The sequence below is a fragment of the Carassius gibelio genome, chromosome B6 (genome assembly GCF_023724105.1).
Source record: "Carassius gibelio isolate Cgi1373 ecotype wild population from Czech Republic chromosome B6, carGib1.2-hapl.c, whole genome shotgun sequence".
Lineage (NCBI taxonomy): Eukaryota > Metazoa > Chordata > Actinopteri > Cypriniformes > Cyprinidae > Carassius > Carassius gibelio.
Genome location: NC_068401.1, coordinates 6,411,583 through 6,426,146, shown reverse-complemented (window position 1 = coordinate 6,426,146; position 14,564 = coordinate 6,411,583). Strand labels below are relative to the sequence as shown.

The 14,564-nt window shown below is 38.2% G+C and overlaps 1 protein-coding gene across 7 annotated transcripts; it reads left to right on the top strand.

Annotated features, from left to right (window-relative positions):
• Window positions 1-158: 158 nt before the first annotated feature.
• Window positions 159-14,474, top strand: pbrm1l (polybromo 1, like). 7 transcript variants are annotated; one of them, XM_052558478.1, is made up of 30 exons: window positions 159-323; window positions 1,116-1,252; window positions 1,353-1,450; window positions 1,828-1,975; window positions 2,190-2,342; window positions 2,450-2,566; window positions 2,659-2,727; window positions 3,192-3,290; window positions 3,379-3,464; window positions 3,538-3,629; window positions 3,768-3,975; window positions 4,073-4,214; window positions 4,426-4,508; window positions 4,607-4,886; window positions 5,301-5,406; window positions 5,533-6,196; window positions 7,135-7,346; window positions 7,481-7,675; window positions 7,779-7,936; window positions 8,153-8,395; window positions 8,486-8,631; window positions 8,742-8,899; window positions 9,456-9,639; window positions 9,796-10,003; window positions 10,272-10,470; window positions 11,307-11,387; window positions 11,905-12,069; window positions 12,573-12,640; window positions 12,725-12,929; window positions 13,810-14,474. In XM_052558478.1, the coding sequence occupies exons 2-30, from the start codon at window positions 1,127-1,129 to the stop codon at window positions 13,971-13,973; spliced, it is 4,857 nt and encodes a 1,618-aa protein (XP_052414438.1). In that variant the 5' UTR covers window positions 159-323; window positions 1,116-1,126; the 3' UTR covers window positions 13,974-14,474. The 7 variants fall into 7 exon arrangements, with proteins under 7 accessions (XP_052414438.1, XP_052414436.1, XP_052414441.1 ...); XM_052558476.1 differs by having other exon boundaries at window positions 11,307-11,471; XM_052558475.1 differs by having other exon boundaries at window positions 200-527; window positions 11,307-11,471.
• The last annotated feature ends 90 nt before the right edge of the window (window positions 14,475-14,564 follow it).

The window sequence follows — 14,564 nt, the reverse complement described above, 5'->3', positions numbered from 1 at the left end:
TCATTCTTAATTCGCTGCAATCTTTAAAATAGATTAAGTTTAATTACGTTGTAATTATTAAATCTATGTAAATGTTTATCCTATCCCGAATAGCGTTTGTATTAATTTTTCATCAAGGAGAAAAGAATATTTAATATTTCAAATATTCTACATTTCGGATGTAAGGTGGGACCTCTTCAATGTACTTCCGGTTTCGTGTGGCAAAGGAGGCGTGACTTTGCTAGCCATCAACGCTAACGTTACTTGCTGGCTAACAGTTGCTGCTGTGTTGTTACTGAAAGATAATTCCTAACTACGCCAATAAAGTTGAGATTTTAATACGGGTAGGTCGGCGTACTTCTAAAAACCTTCGTTCCCCAATACGTTTATAAAGTTCAGCAACTAAGAAACCGAAGTAAGCTTTTCTAGAGAAGTGAGTGAGTACGAGAACACACCGCGAGACCGCTCTTTTGTTTGACTGAAACACGGAGCTTCGATTGGCTGTTGGTGTTTAGGGATTGTTTACCGGAAGATTAACACGCGGCTAAGTATGCTATTCCACATAACACTGTAACGTTTCATTCATATAGTCTAAAGCATAATCGCTTCTGTTAAAGGTTTACGTAACAGGTGGTATGAAATAATGCACATATGAGTGATGAATTAATGTCCAAACTTTCTTTTGTCCTCCATTAATCAGGTCAACTGTGGTTTGTTTATGAGAAGTAGCTCACAGGAATTGTAAACAACATTTATTACGGGGATATTACATATGGTAATTCACAAAATCTAGTACAAACATATAATACCATCTTTAAATCATGAAAATCTGCGTTAGTTATCGTAAAGGTTTTTATTATGTTGTACTCTAAAGTATTCTGCTTTATCTTTGGCTATTCAGGTATTACGTTCAGATGTGAAGGCGCTTTAGGTTTAACTTGTGACATTTGTTCAGTAAAAAATATAAACATGCAAATGTATAGATATTAAGTATTGGTACCTGGCATACAAAAGAGATTTATCTCCATGAAATGATTCTGAGAGCCCTCATTATTTTATTAATACAACTTGAAGAGTCATGGAAATGAATTAGTGCTGGAAGCCCTGAGTCTAAAAGGATGTTTGTTGGTGAATAGGTACCACTTCAATGGGCACTAAGAGAAGGCGAGCCACCTCTCCCTCCAGCTCAGGAGACTTTGATGATGCCACCTCATCCACCCCAGTCAGTGGATGGAAGAGGAGGAGAGCTACCACTGCTCCTTCTGTTGATCAAGTGAGTACATGGCGTTTAATATAGACTAAAACAACATAAGAGTGGTTTAGATCACAAAAATGATCTTGTCAGATTGACTTTGACTTTATCTTTTGTTTAGATTGCTGTGTGCCATGAATTGTATAACACTGTCAGAGATTACAAAGATGACCTAGGCAGACAGATCTGTGAGCTCTTTGTTCGTGCACCAAAGAGGAGGTATCAGTGCGTTATCTTTGTCTTTTAATATACACTGTCAGCCAAATGTTTGAACACACTTGCATTTTCTTTTTTTAATACATAGTATTTTACACACCATTCTAAATGGGGTAAAGGACAAAAAAAGGAAATATAAAAAGAAATTCTATTTCAAAATATTAATAAATACAATAATAGTGTGTAATTGATACTAAAATAACACTGGCTCAATTTATGCATTTTATAAAATAGGAGAAAAGTATGCAGAAAAGTAAAAGCAGTAATCACACTTGTAGTTTTATTAGTTCTGTATCATTTCACAATGTGATGAAATAAACCATACAGAGTTTACTGCATGCAACATACACTAACCTGCATTCTTATTTTTCCTGTTTTAGGAATCAGCCTGACTATTATGAAGTGGTAAGCCAGCCCATAGACATGATGAAAATACAGCAGAAGCTCAGGGCAGAGGAATACCAGGATGTAGAGCAGTTCTCAGCTGACTTTCATCTGCTTATTAATAACACCAAAGCTTACTATCAAGTGAGTTGATAGAGTTTGCGTTTGCATTCACACATAATATTGAAATTTCTAGCACATGAATCAGTTCAGTCTGTCTGTTATTTTAGACCGCAGGACTGGTTTGCAGTTTGCAGTAGCAGCCAACATAGCTATTGCACAAGCAGAACTGTTCAGCATCACACCCACCGACCATTAACTCAGAAATGCTAATATACCTGTGGGTCTCTTACAACAGGCTGACAGTGCGGAGTACAAAGCTGCCTGTAGGCTTTTGAATGTCTTCCTGTCTACCAAGAATGAACTGCTACAGGGAGCCGAAGGAGAAGAGGCTGAGGACGATGAGGATGGTGAAGATGGGGAAAACCCTAGTACTTCCATGGAAGAGGAGGTTAAAACATTTGACAATTTAAAAAAAAAAAAAAAAAGGTTTTAATATTAATTTGCACATCCAGACTGATATCGTTTTTTTCTCCTCTATACACCTTTGCCAAACAGAGACCACCAAGCTATCTAAAAGCCATACTGGAGCAGCTCTTGGAAGCCATAGTATCATGCACTGATTCCTCAGGGAGGCTTGTCAGCGAGCTATTCCAAAAACTTCCCTCCAAATTGGTTGGTCATTTTGCAGTGTGGATAATCATGACAAGTTTATTATTTTAAATAATTAAAACGGACTTTTCCCATCCCCATTCTTTCTTTCCCAGCATTACCCAGACTATTATGCCGTAATAAAAGAGCCAATAGATCTGCGCACTGTGGCTCAGAAGATACAGGTATGTGGTGCTTTGAAAATACGTTAGCGGACTATAGCAATCAAAATGTGTAGTGGTGTGCATTTGGAGCTGTTATAATAATTTCAACTGTGACAGTACTGTTAAAGGCGGATGTAATGTATATCTCATGTAATTGTTCATATTATAATAATGCCCATTATTTACTTAGCAAGAGTTTTATAATAATTATATTTGTAACTTATGTGCAAAACTTCCAGTGTTAGGTGCATTCATTTATTTATTTTAGCTGTACAAAAACAGTCTGTTACGCTGCTTGATATTGCAAACTGTTATTTTTTTATTTATTATCGTAATTAGGAATATCCTAATTAGTAGTGCAAATAGTTTTACTGTTTACTTCACTTTATTCTTGTAGTTAATTATCTCTCACATCGACATGAAATGGTTTACTTCCTGTGTTGCAAAATAAGGTGAATAATAGTAATAATTTGTTCTGTGTTTAGGCAGGACATTACAGATCCATCAGTGCCATGGCCAAGGATGTTGATCTTTTGACAAAAAATGCCAAAACGTACAATGAGCCAGGGTCACAGGTTTTTAAGGTTTGTACACTTTATACCCTTGTTGTCTATTCATCCTAAACTTTTAACTCCTTGTATACAACGTAAACATATTTTTGTCTTTGTAAAGGATGCAACCGCAATTAAGAAGGTGTTTGCCCAGAGAAGGACTGAGATTGAGCAGGCTGAACCCACTAAATCTAGCCTCCGCATCAGGTATTTCTTCTTTTCCTCAACTGGTTGCTTTGAAGATGCATCTTTTAGTCTGTAACATGCTGTGTTTTGCTAGAAATCGGAGGTCTGCTCAGGGTGACCGGCTGTCTGTCATCACTATGGCTCTTCAGGCTGGGTCCGAAAGTGATGAAGACTCTATTCTGACAGGTACATCATACCCACAGTTCCCTTTGTCCAAGATAACTCTATAACAATCCATCTAAGAGAGTCTGCTGACAGTTGTATTCACAAATACATTTGCAATGTCTGCAGCTTAATATAGCTGAAGGATTGTTCTTTTCTCAGGCACTGTACGATATGACACTGGAGAATCTGAGGCAGATTGTGGTCTCAGTGCAAGTGACCCAATCTTGTTGTTGTACCAGTCAGTGCGAGGAGCCCGAAGTGTTCAGGGGCTGCTTCTCGCTGAACCCTTCCTCCAACTGCCCGCACGAAGAGAATACCCGGATTACTACCATCAGATCAAAAACCCCATCTCCCTGCAACAGATCAGGTGTTTATAACCCATGTGATATATCTGCTGATTTAAATCGTGATGTTTGTAAGCAGTCAACATTTACACATTCTCTTCATATTTTCTTTTTTTATAGGGATAAATTGAAGAATGGGGATTATGAAGGAATCGAGCAGATTGAGGCTGACCTCACGTTAATGTTTGAGAATGCTAAACGCTACAACATGCCCAACTCCACCATATACAAACGTGCTCAGAGGTTACAGCAAATAATGCAGGTAAGTCTGCTTTAGAATTGGAATTAGAATATCTTTATTGTCATTGTACAGGTGAACAACAACAATTTTTTGGCTCATAGTACAAAAAGTAAAAAGTTTAAGAAATAAAGTTTTTTTCCAAAACTGTTGAGAAACCTACTCCAAGAATGTCCTAGTGTTTCAGGAAAATAAGAAAAAATGGTTGTTTTTTTTGGTTGATTGTGTGTTGTAGCAAAAGAAAAGAGAGCTTCGAGATGATGATGAAGGAGAGGTCTCTACTGCAAATTCTGACTTGGGAAGTAGTAAAAGGAAAAGGTCATTTTTAAATGATGTCACTCTCATTTTATTTTACCCATATGACTTGCAGTCAGTAAAATGTTGTAAAAAAATCTGCCATTATCTGGTCCTTAAAGCCACAAGAAGAACACCAAGAAAAACCGAATGAAGATGCTGTATGCTGCAGTGACTGAAGCACGTGAGACAGGCACTGGACGCCGCCTCTGTGATCTCTTCATGGTGAAGCCCTCTAAGAAGGATTACCCAGACTATTACCAGATCATCCAAGACCCAATGGACCTGCGTACCATCGAGAACAATATTCGCACTGAGCGTTATAACAATGAGGAAGCACTTATGGATGACATGAAGCTAATGTTTCGCAATGCCCGCCACTATAATGAGGAGGGGTCTCAGGTGAGCATATTAAAATAGTTTATGAAGGACACTAAAAACTGGATTAATGGCAGCCAAAAAATTCAGCTTTGCTATCACAGGATTATTCTGCATTCTAAATATATTCTGTATATATTCCATATTAAAAGCGTTATTTAACATTATAATAATTCATACTATAATTGTTACAGTTCATACAAAAACACTAAAAGTCTTGCCAGCCCCAAACTTCTGTCTGTATTTAGTTGCTTATCCTTATCTTTTACAAATATGTATAAGATGACAGTGGTGTTAAAGGAAACTTTCATTCAGAAATAATATTTCTTCAGTATTTCATTTTGTGGGTTCAAACCTGAATATAGTGTCTTAAATTGAAAAGACCTAATTTGAAGAATCTAACTTGAAATGTATGCTTGCCAATTATTTTTTCTGCAGGTTTATAATGATGCAAACATCTTGGAGAAGATCGTAAAGGATAAACAGAAGGAGCTTGGCCCTCCTCCTGAGGAAGATGACATGGGCTCTCCCAAACTCAAGCTTCGTATGTTTTTTTTTTTTTTTTTTTGTGACTAAAATTGGACACTTTAACGCACTAATTAAGAAACAAATTTTAGATGTAACTTTTTTTGGGGAGGTGGGTTTACTAAATTCCTTTCTTTTTTTCTAGGCCGTAGTGGAGTTGCTGCCTCCCCTAAAAAGGCCCGCACCCAGACCACCCCACTCCAGCAGAAGCTTAGTGATCTCTACGAAGCAGTGCGCAACTTCACAGACAATCGTGGCCGACGTCTCAGTGCCGTTTTCCTGCGTCTTCCATCGCGTTCTGAGCTGCCTGACTATTATGCTGCCATTAAGCGTCCTATTGACATGGAACGTATACGAAGCTACATGGTACAGGGACGCTATCAAGATATTGACTCGTTAGCAGAAGATTTCATCCTTATGTTCAACAACGCCTGCACCTACAACGAGCCAGAGTCTCTGATATACCGAGATGCACTGCTGCTCCATCGAGCCTTCCTGGAAGCCCGTCGACAAATTGAAGATGAAGAGGAGGGAGACGAAGGTGGACTGGGTGGTTTGTCGGTTGCCTCTCTCGTGCGTGAGCTCATCAGGAACCTCTTCGTTTCGATGATGGGCTACCAGGATGACGAAGGCCGCTGCTATAGTGACTCTTTGGCAGAGGTTCCCGCCATCGACCCCGCTAATTCAGAGGACCCTCCCCTCACTTTAGATATTATTCGTAATAATGTGGATCACGGCCGCTATCGAAGACTGGATGTGTTCCAGGAGCATGTGTTTGAGGTGCTGGAGAAGGCAAGACGTCTCAACAGGTGAGCAGCAGGGAAGAGTGTGAAAATTAGCTATTCTTGTCACCATTAAAGAAACTGGAATTTAAAAGATGCCACTTTCTATAAAATTAATAGGAATGGATTTAGGCTTTAAAATGATGGGGGGGGAAATTCAACCATAAAAGGCTCTTTATTACTTGTTCTATGTGCCAGTGTTTTCTTTTCCCCTCATTGTGTCTTCCTCAAACCTCATTCCACAATTTAGCATATTGGACCACTTTTATGAGATGTTTTTGATGCTTTAAAAAATAAAATAAAAATATATAAATATTCCATATTTTATTAGGGTTCCTTCCTATGCAATATGGAAAAGTAGGATCTTTTTTAGTCTTACTTTTCCTATTTGAGCCAACTTTTAGATTTTAGTCCAAATTCCAAAATATCTATAATATATATAAAACAAAATTAATTATCCGTGTTTTATCTTGATGTTTAGAGTATGTATAGTAAAAGAAAAGTGATCATTTAACACAACTGAATGACTATTATAGATATTCAATATGCAAATTATTGCCATATACTATTACAAATGTAATCAGTAACAATATTATTTTAAAACTTGAAATATATGATTTTGAAGTTTTTAAAATGAATGCAGTCTTTGTATGTGTATCAGATGTAATCCTGTAGTTTTACTTGTCAGACTTGATTAAATGCTTTGCATTAAACTCTCTGACATAGCTATGATAATTTGGCATTATTTGGCAACATAATAGCAATAGCCCCATAGGGGGAAAAAGATTTACAGGTTTTGGAATGATATGTGAGTGAGTGAATGATGAAAAGAACTTCATGAATAATTCCTTTTAAGCTCTGTTCAATTCTAACAGAATCAAGTTTGATGGTAAAGTCAATGTAAATAGAAATCAAGTTTAGCACCGGTAATCTGAGAATTCATTACAGCTGGTGTGTGTTTCCAGGACCGATTCTGAGATCTTTGAGGATTCTGTGGAGTTGCAGCATTTCTTTGTGAAGATCCGTGACGAACTATGCAAGAATGGCGAAATCTTGCTGACCCCAGCACTGAGCTACACATCCAAACATCTGCATGCCGACATAGATCAAGAGAAGCGAGAGAAACTGCCCCAAGAAATTGAGGAAGACCAGCTGAAACGGGAAGAAGACAGAAAAGGTTCTTTGCTCTTGATATTTTCAGAAATTGCTTTGCTGTTGCTTCTAGCTTTTTCAAACCTTGGGATACCCTTTAAAGTCTTGCTGCTATAATGAGAAATGTAATAATCTGCACTTTGCTTTTATGACTAATAGCTCTTCCAGAAGAGGACAAAGCAGATGGTACTGCAGGAAGCCAGTGGCCGTCAGGTCCTCAAAGCTCATATAGTCAGGACTGCAATTTTGAGAACAACACCTACAGCGTGGGAGACTGTGTGTATGTTCAGCCTTCAGAAGCAAATTTGCAACCTCACATTGTCTGCATTGAGAAACTCTGGAAGGACGAAGCTGGTGCGCACATTCTCTTTTCCTTTATTGTCGTTGCTTAATGCTCCTCCATTTGTCAAATATTTTTTTTCTTGTATTAGCAATTGGATGTGTTTGTTGACTGCAGGTGAGCAGTGGATGGACGGATGTTGGTTTTATCGTCCAGGGGAAACTTTCCATTTGGCAACCCGCAAGTTTCTGGAAAAGGAGGTATTCAAGAGCGATTACTACAACCATGTTCCTTTCAGCAAGATCTTGGGGAAATGTGTTGTGTTGTTTGTAAAGGTGAGTAACATGAGGCAAATATAATTAAATAATACATTTATATGACCAAGAGGTTCACAAAATAAAGCCATAAGCCACAAGAGGCTATGTGTTGCAATTAAAGTAAAATTTATGTTATATATATCTTATTAAATTTACTTTAGTTTCAATATGTTCCTAACAGGCTCTTGAAGAATTTAGCATTTCATTCTCTTGAATGTGGGATTGTTGTTTTAGGAGTATTTCAAGTTGCAACCAGAAGGCTTTAAACCTGAAGACGTCTATGTCTGTGAATCCCGCTACACTGCCAGGACCAAAACCTTCAAGAAGATCAAAGTATGGTCCATGCCGCCAAGCTCTGTCAAACTAGTCCCTCGAGAGGTTCAGTTGCCTGTAGTCAGAGTTGCCTCCATGTTTGTCAGTGCAAAAGACAAAGCGGCTGATCTTCCTGATGCGGAGAGTGGTGGCTTCATCGAGAAGGTATGAAGGAAATGATTGATTTTGAGTACATTTTTCTTTTTTTCTTAGATTAAATTAAGCATTTAATATACTCTCTTGCACTCATTACAGGAGCGAGAAGACGTTCCAGTTGAAGTGGCCAATGGGGAGCCAGGATGCCAGTACTATGAACAGCTCCACTACAATGACATGTGGCTTAAACTGGGCGACTGTGTCTACATACGCTCCCACGGGCTGGTGCGACCACGAGTTGGCAGGTGGGCAAAATCATGCTGCTTTTACACCAATAACTCATTGTAAAAGTACACAATTGATAGTAATATAAGCCCACAGCATTAGTCTGAGTTGTTATGGTTGATATGGACAGAATCGAGAAGATGTGGATGCGGGATGGAGCAGCATTCTTCTTTGGACCCATTTTCATCCACCCCGAGGAAACGGAACATGAGCCAACAAAGATGTTCTACAAACGTGAGGTGTTCCTCAGCAGCCTGGAGGAGAACTGTCCTATGACCTGCATCTTAGGTATGGGCACTGAACGAATAAATTCTATCTAATTGTAATAAAATCCTAGTTTTCATACCAGTTTGCTATCCATCTGCAACCCACAACTAACCAAACTTGTGGGTGTTCAAGCTGTGATAGAACATTTGCCAACCATTCTTGTCAATGCACATGGTGGCTTTGGGAACATTAACATTCTCAGAGACTTTTAATTTCACAAAGACACTGGAAATGCAATTAAGACCTACTTCTTGCGGAAGTCTGCAGTGATTTTATAGTATAAAACCAGCCGCCTCAGAACCCTGAATGCATAACTGAATCAGTGCGGGATCACTTGGCTCGAGTAAGAACAAAAAGTGCAATAAATTATTGCAGATCCAGTAGCAAATATATCATGTTGACAGTGTATTCCCACAAATGGGATTTATACAGCTGATTAAGTACTTGAACATTTTAATTTTAATTCCAATGTTCTCTTCTTCGGTTCTCTACCTTGTCTGTAAAAAAAAAAAAAAAACTGACTCAGTTGAAACCTTACTATGGACCATATTTTAAGCCTTTCCCTTTTATTTCACAGGGAAATGTGTGGTCTCCTCTTTTAAGGACTTCCTGTCCTGCAGACCAACTGAATGTCCAGAAGAAGACATTCTCTTGTTTGAAAGTCGCTACATTGAGAGTGAAAAGCAGATGAAGAAGTTTAAAGCTTTGAAACGCTTCTCCCTCTCAGCCAAGGTCGTTGATGACGAGATCTTCTACTTTAGGTGCTTTTAACTCTCCTACCTTACTTTTAGCAGGCAATATATGTTACAGCCAAAGTCTGATTGCTTTTATTAATAATTAATGTGCCAGACTTCAACTAAGGCTCAAAATGGTTGATTGGGTTTAGCGACTAACTGATGCTGTAATTTAATTTTCAGAAAACCCATCGTGCCCCAGAAGGTGCCGTCTCCACTGCTGGATAAGAAGATTGAGGAGCTAGAGGCTAAGTTTGCAGACATGGAAGATCTGGATGAAGATATGGATGACCTGGATGAAGATGACGATGAAGCAGCAGCGACGCCCTCAATGCCACCCAGTAGGGCATCCACAACAAGTGACATGGATATGCCTTATACACCACCACAGGTACTCCACTCTCCCAAAAAAATCAGTCATTACCCATCCTGTCCAGTTTTACATGCACAAGAATATTCAGATATTAATCATTTTCCAGTTAGGTGTGCATCATAAGCAGTTTGAAATCCATTGCTTTCTGAGTTATTATATTCAATATGGAATAATATATACATCTTCAACTGTCTAGTTTTAAGTTAATCAACTTTTATTCTCCATAGTTTTTTTCATATTTAACAGTACCTGACTTTTTCTTTACACCACTGTTTGCTATGCACAGTCCACGCCAAAGATTAAGGGGATGTCCAAAAAGGAAGGAGCCAAGCGTAAGATCAACATGAGTGGCTACATCCTGTTTAGCAGTGAAGTGAGGGCTATTATTAAGGCTCGTCACCCTGATTTCTCCTTTGGAGAGCTAAGCCGCCTGGTGGGCACAGAATGGAGGAACCTGGAAGCTTCTAAGAAAGTGGAATATGAAGGTACGTTCTCAATCTTTCCTGAGAAGTTGCTCTAGCCCTGATTACTTTAGGTTCACCTCGTGATCTTGTTTCTTCATTGAAACAGCTCTAGAGAAATTTAGTATTACATCACTTGCTCACCAATGGATCCTTTGCAATGAATGGGGTCCATCAGAATGAGAGTTCAAACAGGTTAAGCGCTGTTTACAAGTAAAAACAGTCCTAAATGGTTCTAAACAAATATGTCTGTGGATTTTGATATGAGAAGAAAATAGGGGATGGACTCTTTCACTGGAGGAAGAATTATTATTGTATTTTGGCTTGACGTGATGGTTTGAATGCCTTAAAATGCCTTGATTATGGATTTGTTACTTGAGCGCACACAGATTTTCATGTCACAAGACAGCAAATGAATTTGATTGTTTGTGGATTACCTGTGAATTCATGTGATGAACAAGTGTTTGAACTCTGGCACCTGATACTAAATTTGTTCAAATCGAAAAGTAGTCTCAGGAGTACTACATTTTCAGCAAATTTTCATTTTAAGGTAAAAAATTCCATTATGATAAATATCCAGTCATATCTCAAATAAAGCAAAACATTTTTATGAGACACTGCTTTGAATACAACCAATTCAGTCACAAGATGAGAGATGCATTTGGGATCTCACATCTGAATGTTTGCATGTCTGCAGCTGAGATTATTTCCCCATAGAAATGAATAACAATGGTAACCAAGATTAGTTTTCCTCCTTGCTCAACACCTTTTCTGTATAGAAAATGTGTTTCTTATTCACAGCATTGCTTAATACAACCACATGATAAAGAGTCTCAATTCAGTTATCAATGTTTTTACAGAACGGGCAGCTAAACTGGTAGAGCAGCAGGAACGGGAGAGGGTCCTTCAGCAGCAGCAGCAGCAGGCTTCTCCAAGAGCAGGTACCCCAGTCGGCTCAATGATGGGGGTGGTACCTCCCCCAAGCGCTATGGGGATGTTAAACCAGTCCATGCCACCTGTGCCAGGTAACGCCAAATCGCCCCCACCTTTGCTGAAAGAGACAGATGCAGCATCCGGGCACCCTCCGACAGTTTCTCATCTATTTAAACCATCTAAAACCTCAACTCATCAGTCATGTCCCTTATCTTCCCCGTACCAAAAGTGTGCCCCATTAGTGATTATTCAATTCATTTCACTGAATGCCTTTTGTTTGTATGCAAACATTTTGGTCTTGTCTTGTGTTTTTGAATATTGTCACATTCTTTTTCACGTTTGCACTTGTCTATTTGCATGAGAACCTTTTTTATTAACCCTTTAATATGTAGAGCTCTTTTTTTTTTACCACATTTAAAAATTCACACTTTCTTTGACATTGATATGATTGTTATTTTGTAGTTGCATGACTTGTTAGACAACTGCATGTCATCAATGCATGGATCTTTTTCCTCCTCACCCAAGGCATGATGGGAAATTATGGCCTGCCCTACATGCCTATGCAGGGTCCTTCTGAGGGCATGATGGGCATGGGTGGCACACCACCTCATTCCATGGGGGTGCCCCAGCTGCCTTCCCAGCACTACCTTCTACCAGGCATGGCCGGGTACCCTGGTATGCCCCATCTGGGTAAGAAGCATCCCAATCAGACAGAAACCACATCTGAAGATCTTCCGACCAGCTCCAATCCAAATAAAATAATAAATCTGTTTTTTATTTGTTTGTTTTTTGTCTCTCTCGGTTTGAAATCATGGCTTTGTTCCAAAAACTAGTGAACTGCCTGGACAGCAAGGCAGCTTATATGGTTTTGAAACCGAGCTAATTGTTAATTTGTCTAATTTTAGTTGTATCTAATTCATAAGGTGGAAATATTCACACAACACCACTAACATGCTTTTTTTCCTCAATATCTCACCTCACACTTTCTTAATCTATTTTCTACACATGATTTGTCATTTCACTTTTCCACTGACTGACTTCACTGAATCATTGTTTTATAAAAACACCACTTGCTTGGGGGAAATGTAACACACATTTATGTAAACAATATTGTTTTTATTCAGTCAGTGCACATTATTTGCAACCTTATCTGTTGGAGTTGAGATTTAAACTATTTTTGCTTTCCTACTCAGGTGTGATGGGCCCAGGAATGAACGGCATGGCTGGAAGTCCTGGTCCTGGAAACCATTATGGCATGCAGGTGAAGAACATGTTCATGCAGCTTTCACTGGTGACACTAAAGCAGATGCAGATTGTCATCTCTGTCTTTACCTAATGTTCTCAGATGGGTGGATATGGGCCAGGACAGCAAGCTCCACCACCATATCCAGGTCAAGGTCAACCAGGCCAGCAGCAGCTAACTCCGCCTATTTTTGTGGCCCCGCCTCCAAAACCTCAGCGTCTTCTGCATTCAGAAGCTTATTTGAAGTACATTGAGGGCCTCAGTGCGGAGTCCTCCACTATTAGCAAGTGGGACCAGAGCCTTAAGGGTAAAGATGATTTGTATGCGAATTGGATATGAGAGTTGTTTTATGTATTCCTTTTGAAGTCATGTACAGTTACACTAATCTTCAGATGTTTGAAGTCAGCTAGGTTCATCTTAATTTGACCAAAATTATTAATTTTATTCAGCAAGTATGCACTAGATTGATCAAAATTGACAGTAATGACATATAATAATATAAATTATTTCTTTATAAGAATATTTCAAATAAATGCTGTTCTTTTGAATGTTTTATGGTTTTTATTAAAATCTTAACAACACAGCTGTTTCAAACATTCACCATTTTAGAATGATTTCTGAAGGATCATGTGACACTGAAGACTAAAGTAATTGCTGCTGAGAATTTAGCTTTGCCTTCAGATTAACAAATTACATTTTAAAATGTTGAATTAGAAAATGGTTGTTTTCAATTGCAATAATAGTTCACAGTATAATTACTGTTTTTACTGTAGGTTTGATTAAATAAATGCAGCCTTGGTAAATTAATAGACTTCTTTCAAAAACATTTAAATATGTTACAGACACCAAACATTTGAAAAGTAGTATTTACTAAATAATTGCAGAAATATTTTTATTGTTTAAGCAAGTGTTTTATGACATTTCCTTATAAAAAAACACTAAATGCTACACACACGAATATATACATATATGATGTCTTGCAACAAAAAACATTCATAATTTAGTAATTTAAAGTAGTGTTTTCATATAAAAGGCTGCACCGTTACGTCTTCTGTGTGTAAATTGCTTGTGTATGGTTAAAGCCAAAACATTTCTGAATGACCCATTTTTGCTGCTCAGTTTTAGTGGCCTTGTCCCGAATGATGCATGTTTGAAAAAGGTTTTCTTTCTAATTTTCATTCCTTCAGCACAAAGAAAAGACTGCCGGCTCACCAGGGAGCAAGAGAGCCGTCTCCCTACTCACTGGCTGAAAAGCAAGGGCGCTCACACCACGATGGCCGATGCATTATGGCGACTCAGAGACCTGATGATGAAAGACACGCTCAATATCCGACAGGCGTACAACCTTTAAACCTTTGTTTTATCACCAACTCTCAGGACTCTTATTTATGCAAGACTTCTACCAAATCTTTCCTATTACAATGTGATAAAGTATTGTGTACCATCAGAAATACTTCAGCAATAATCTCCAAGTTGTGTGTGTATTTGTGTCTGTCTCTGTGTGTGTGTGAGAAATATTAGCCACATTTAGGTACATACGAAGCACTGGAATTAAGTCACTCGTGCATCAATTTATAACTACTGACTTGGATTAGAAATAGGTCACTGACTGTTATTTTAAATGAATTTTTGGTGCATTAATGACGTTGAACCACATCATTTTTATATTGCTAAAAACCACCAATCCTCACAAAGTTCCCTGGCTATGGCCACTCTATAAAAAAGGTTTCAAAAATTGTAAAAGAACACAGTAGCTGTTTACAAATAAATTTTCTTTTTTTATATACAGAGGCAAATTAAGCTGATAAGTTCCTCTTTATTTTAATGATAATGTAATTTGTTATTTTTTCATTGTGTACCTGCAAAAAAAACAACAACAAAAAAGCCTGTGAGAAATGCTTGAACACAGTTGCATTAAGAATGACAAAATTGTCTCAATTTA

Excerpts from the sequence above, each read along its gene's own strand:
- pbrm1l (XM_052558476.1), top strand. The coding sequence starts at position 1,127 with ATGGGCACTAAGAGAAGGCGAGCCACCTCTCCCTCCAGCTCAGGAGAC. Across the intron at positions 3,630-3,767 it reads TGAAGACTCTATTCTGACAG|GCACTGTACGATATGACACT; the intron begins GTACATCATACC and ends TTCTTTTCTCAG. Across the intron at positions 12,070-12,572 it reads CCCTGGTATGCCCCATCTGG|GTGTGATGGGCCCAGGAATG; the intron begins GTAAGAAGCATC and ends TTTCCTACTCAG.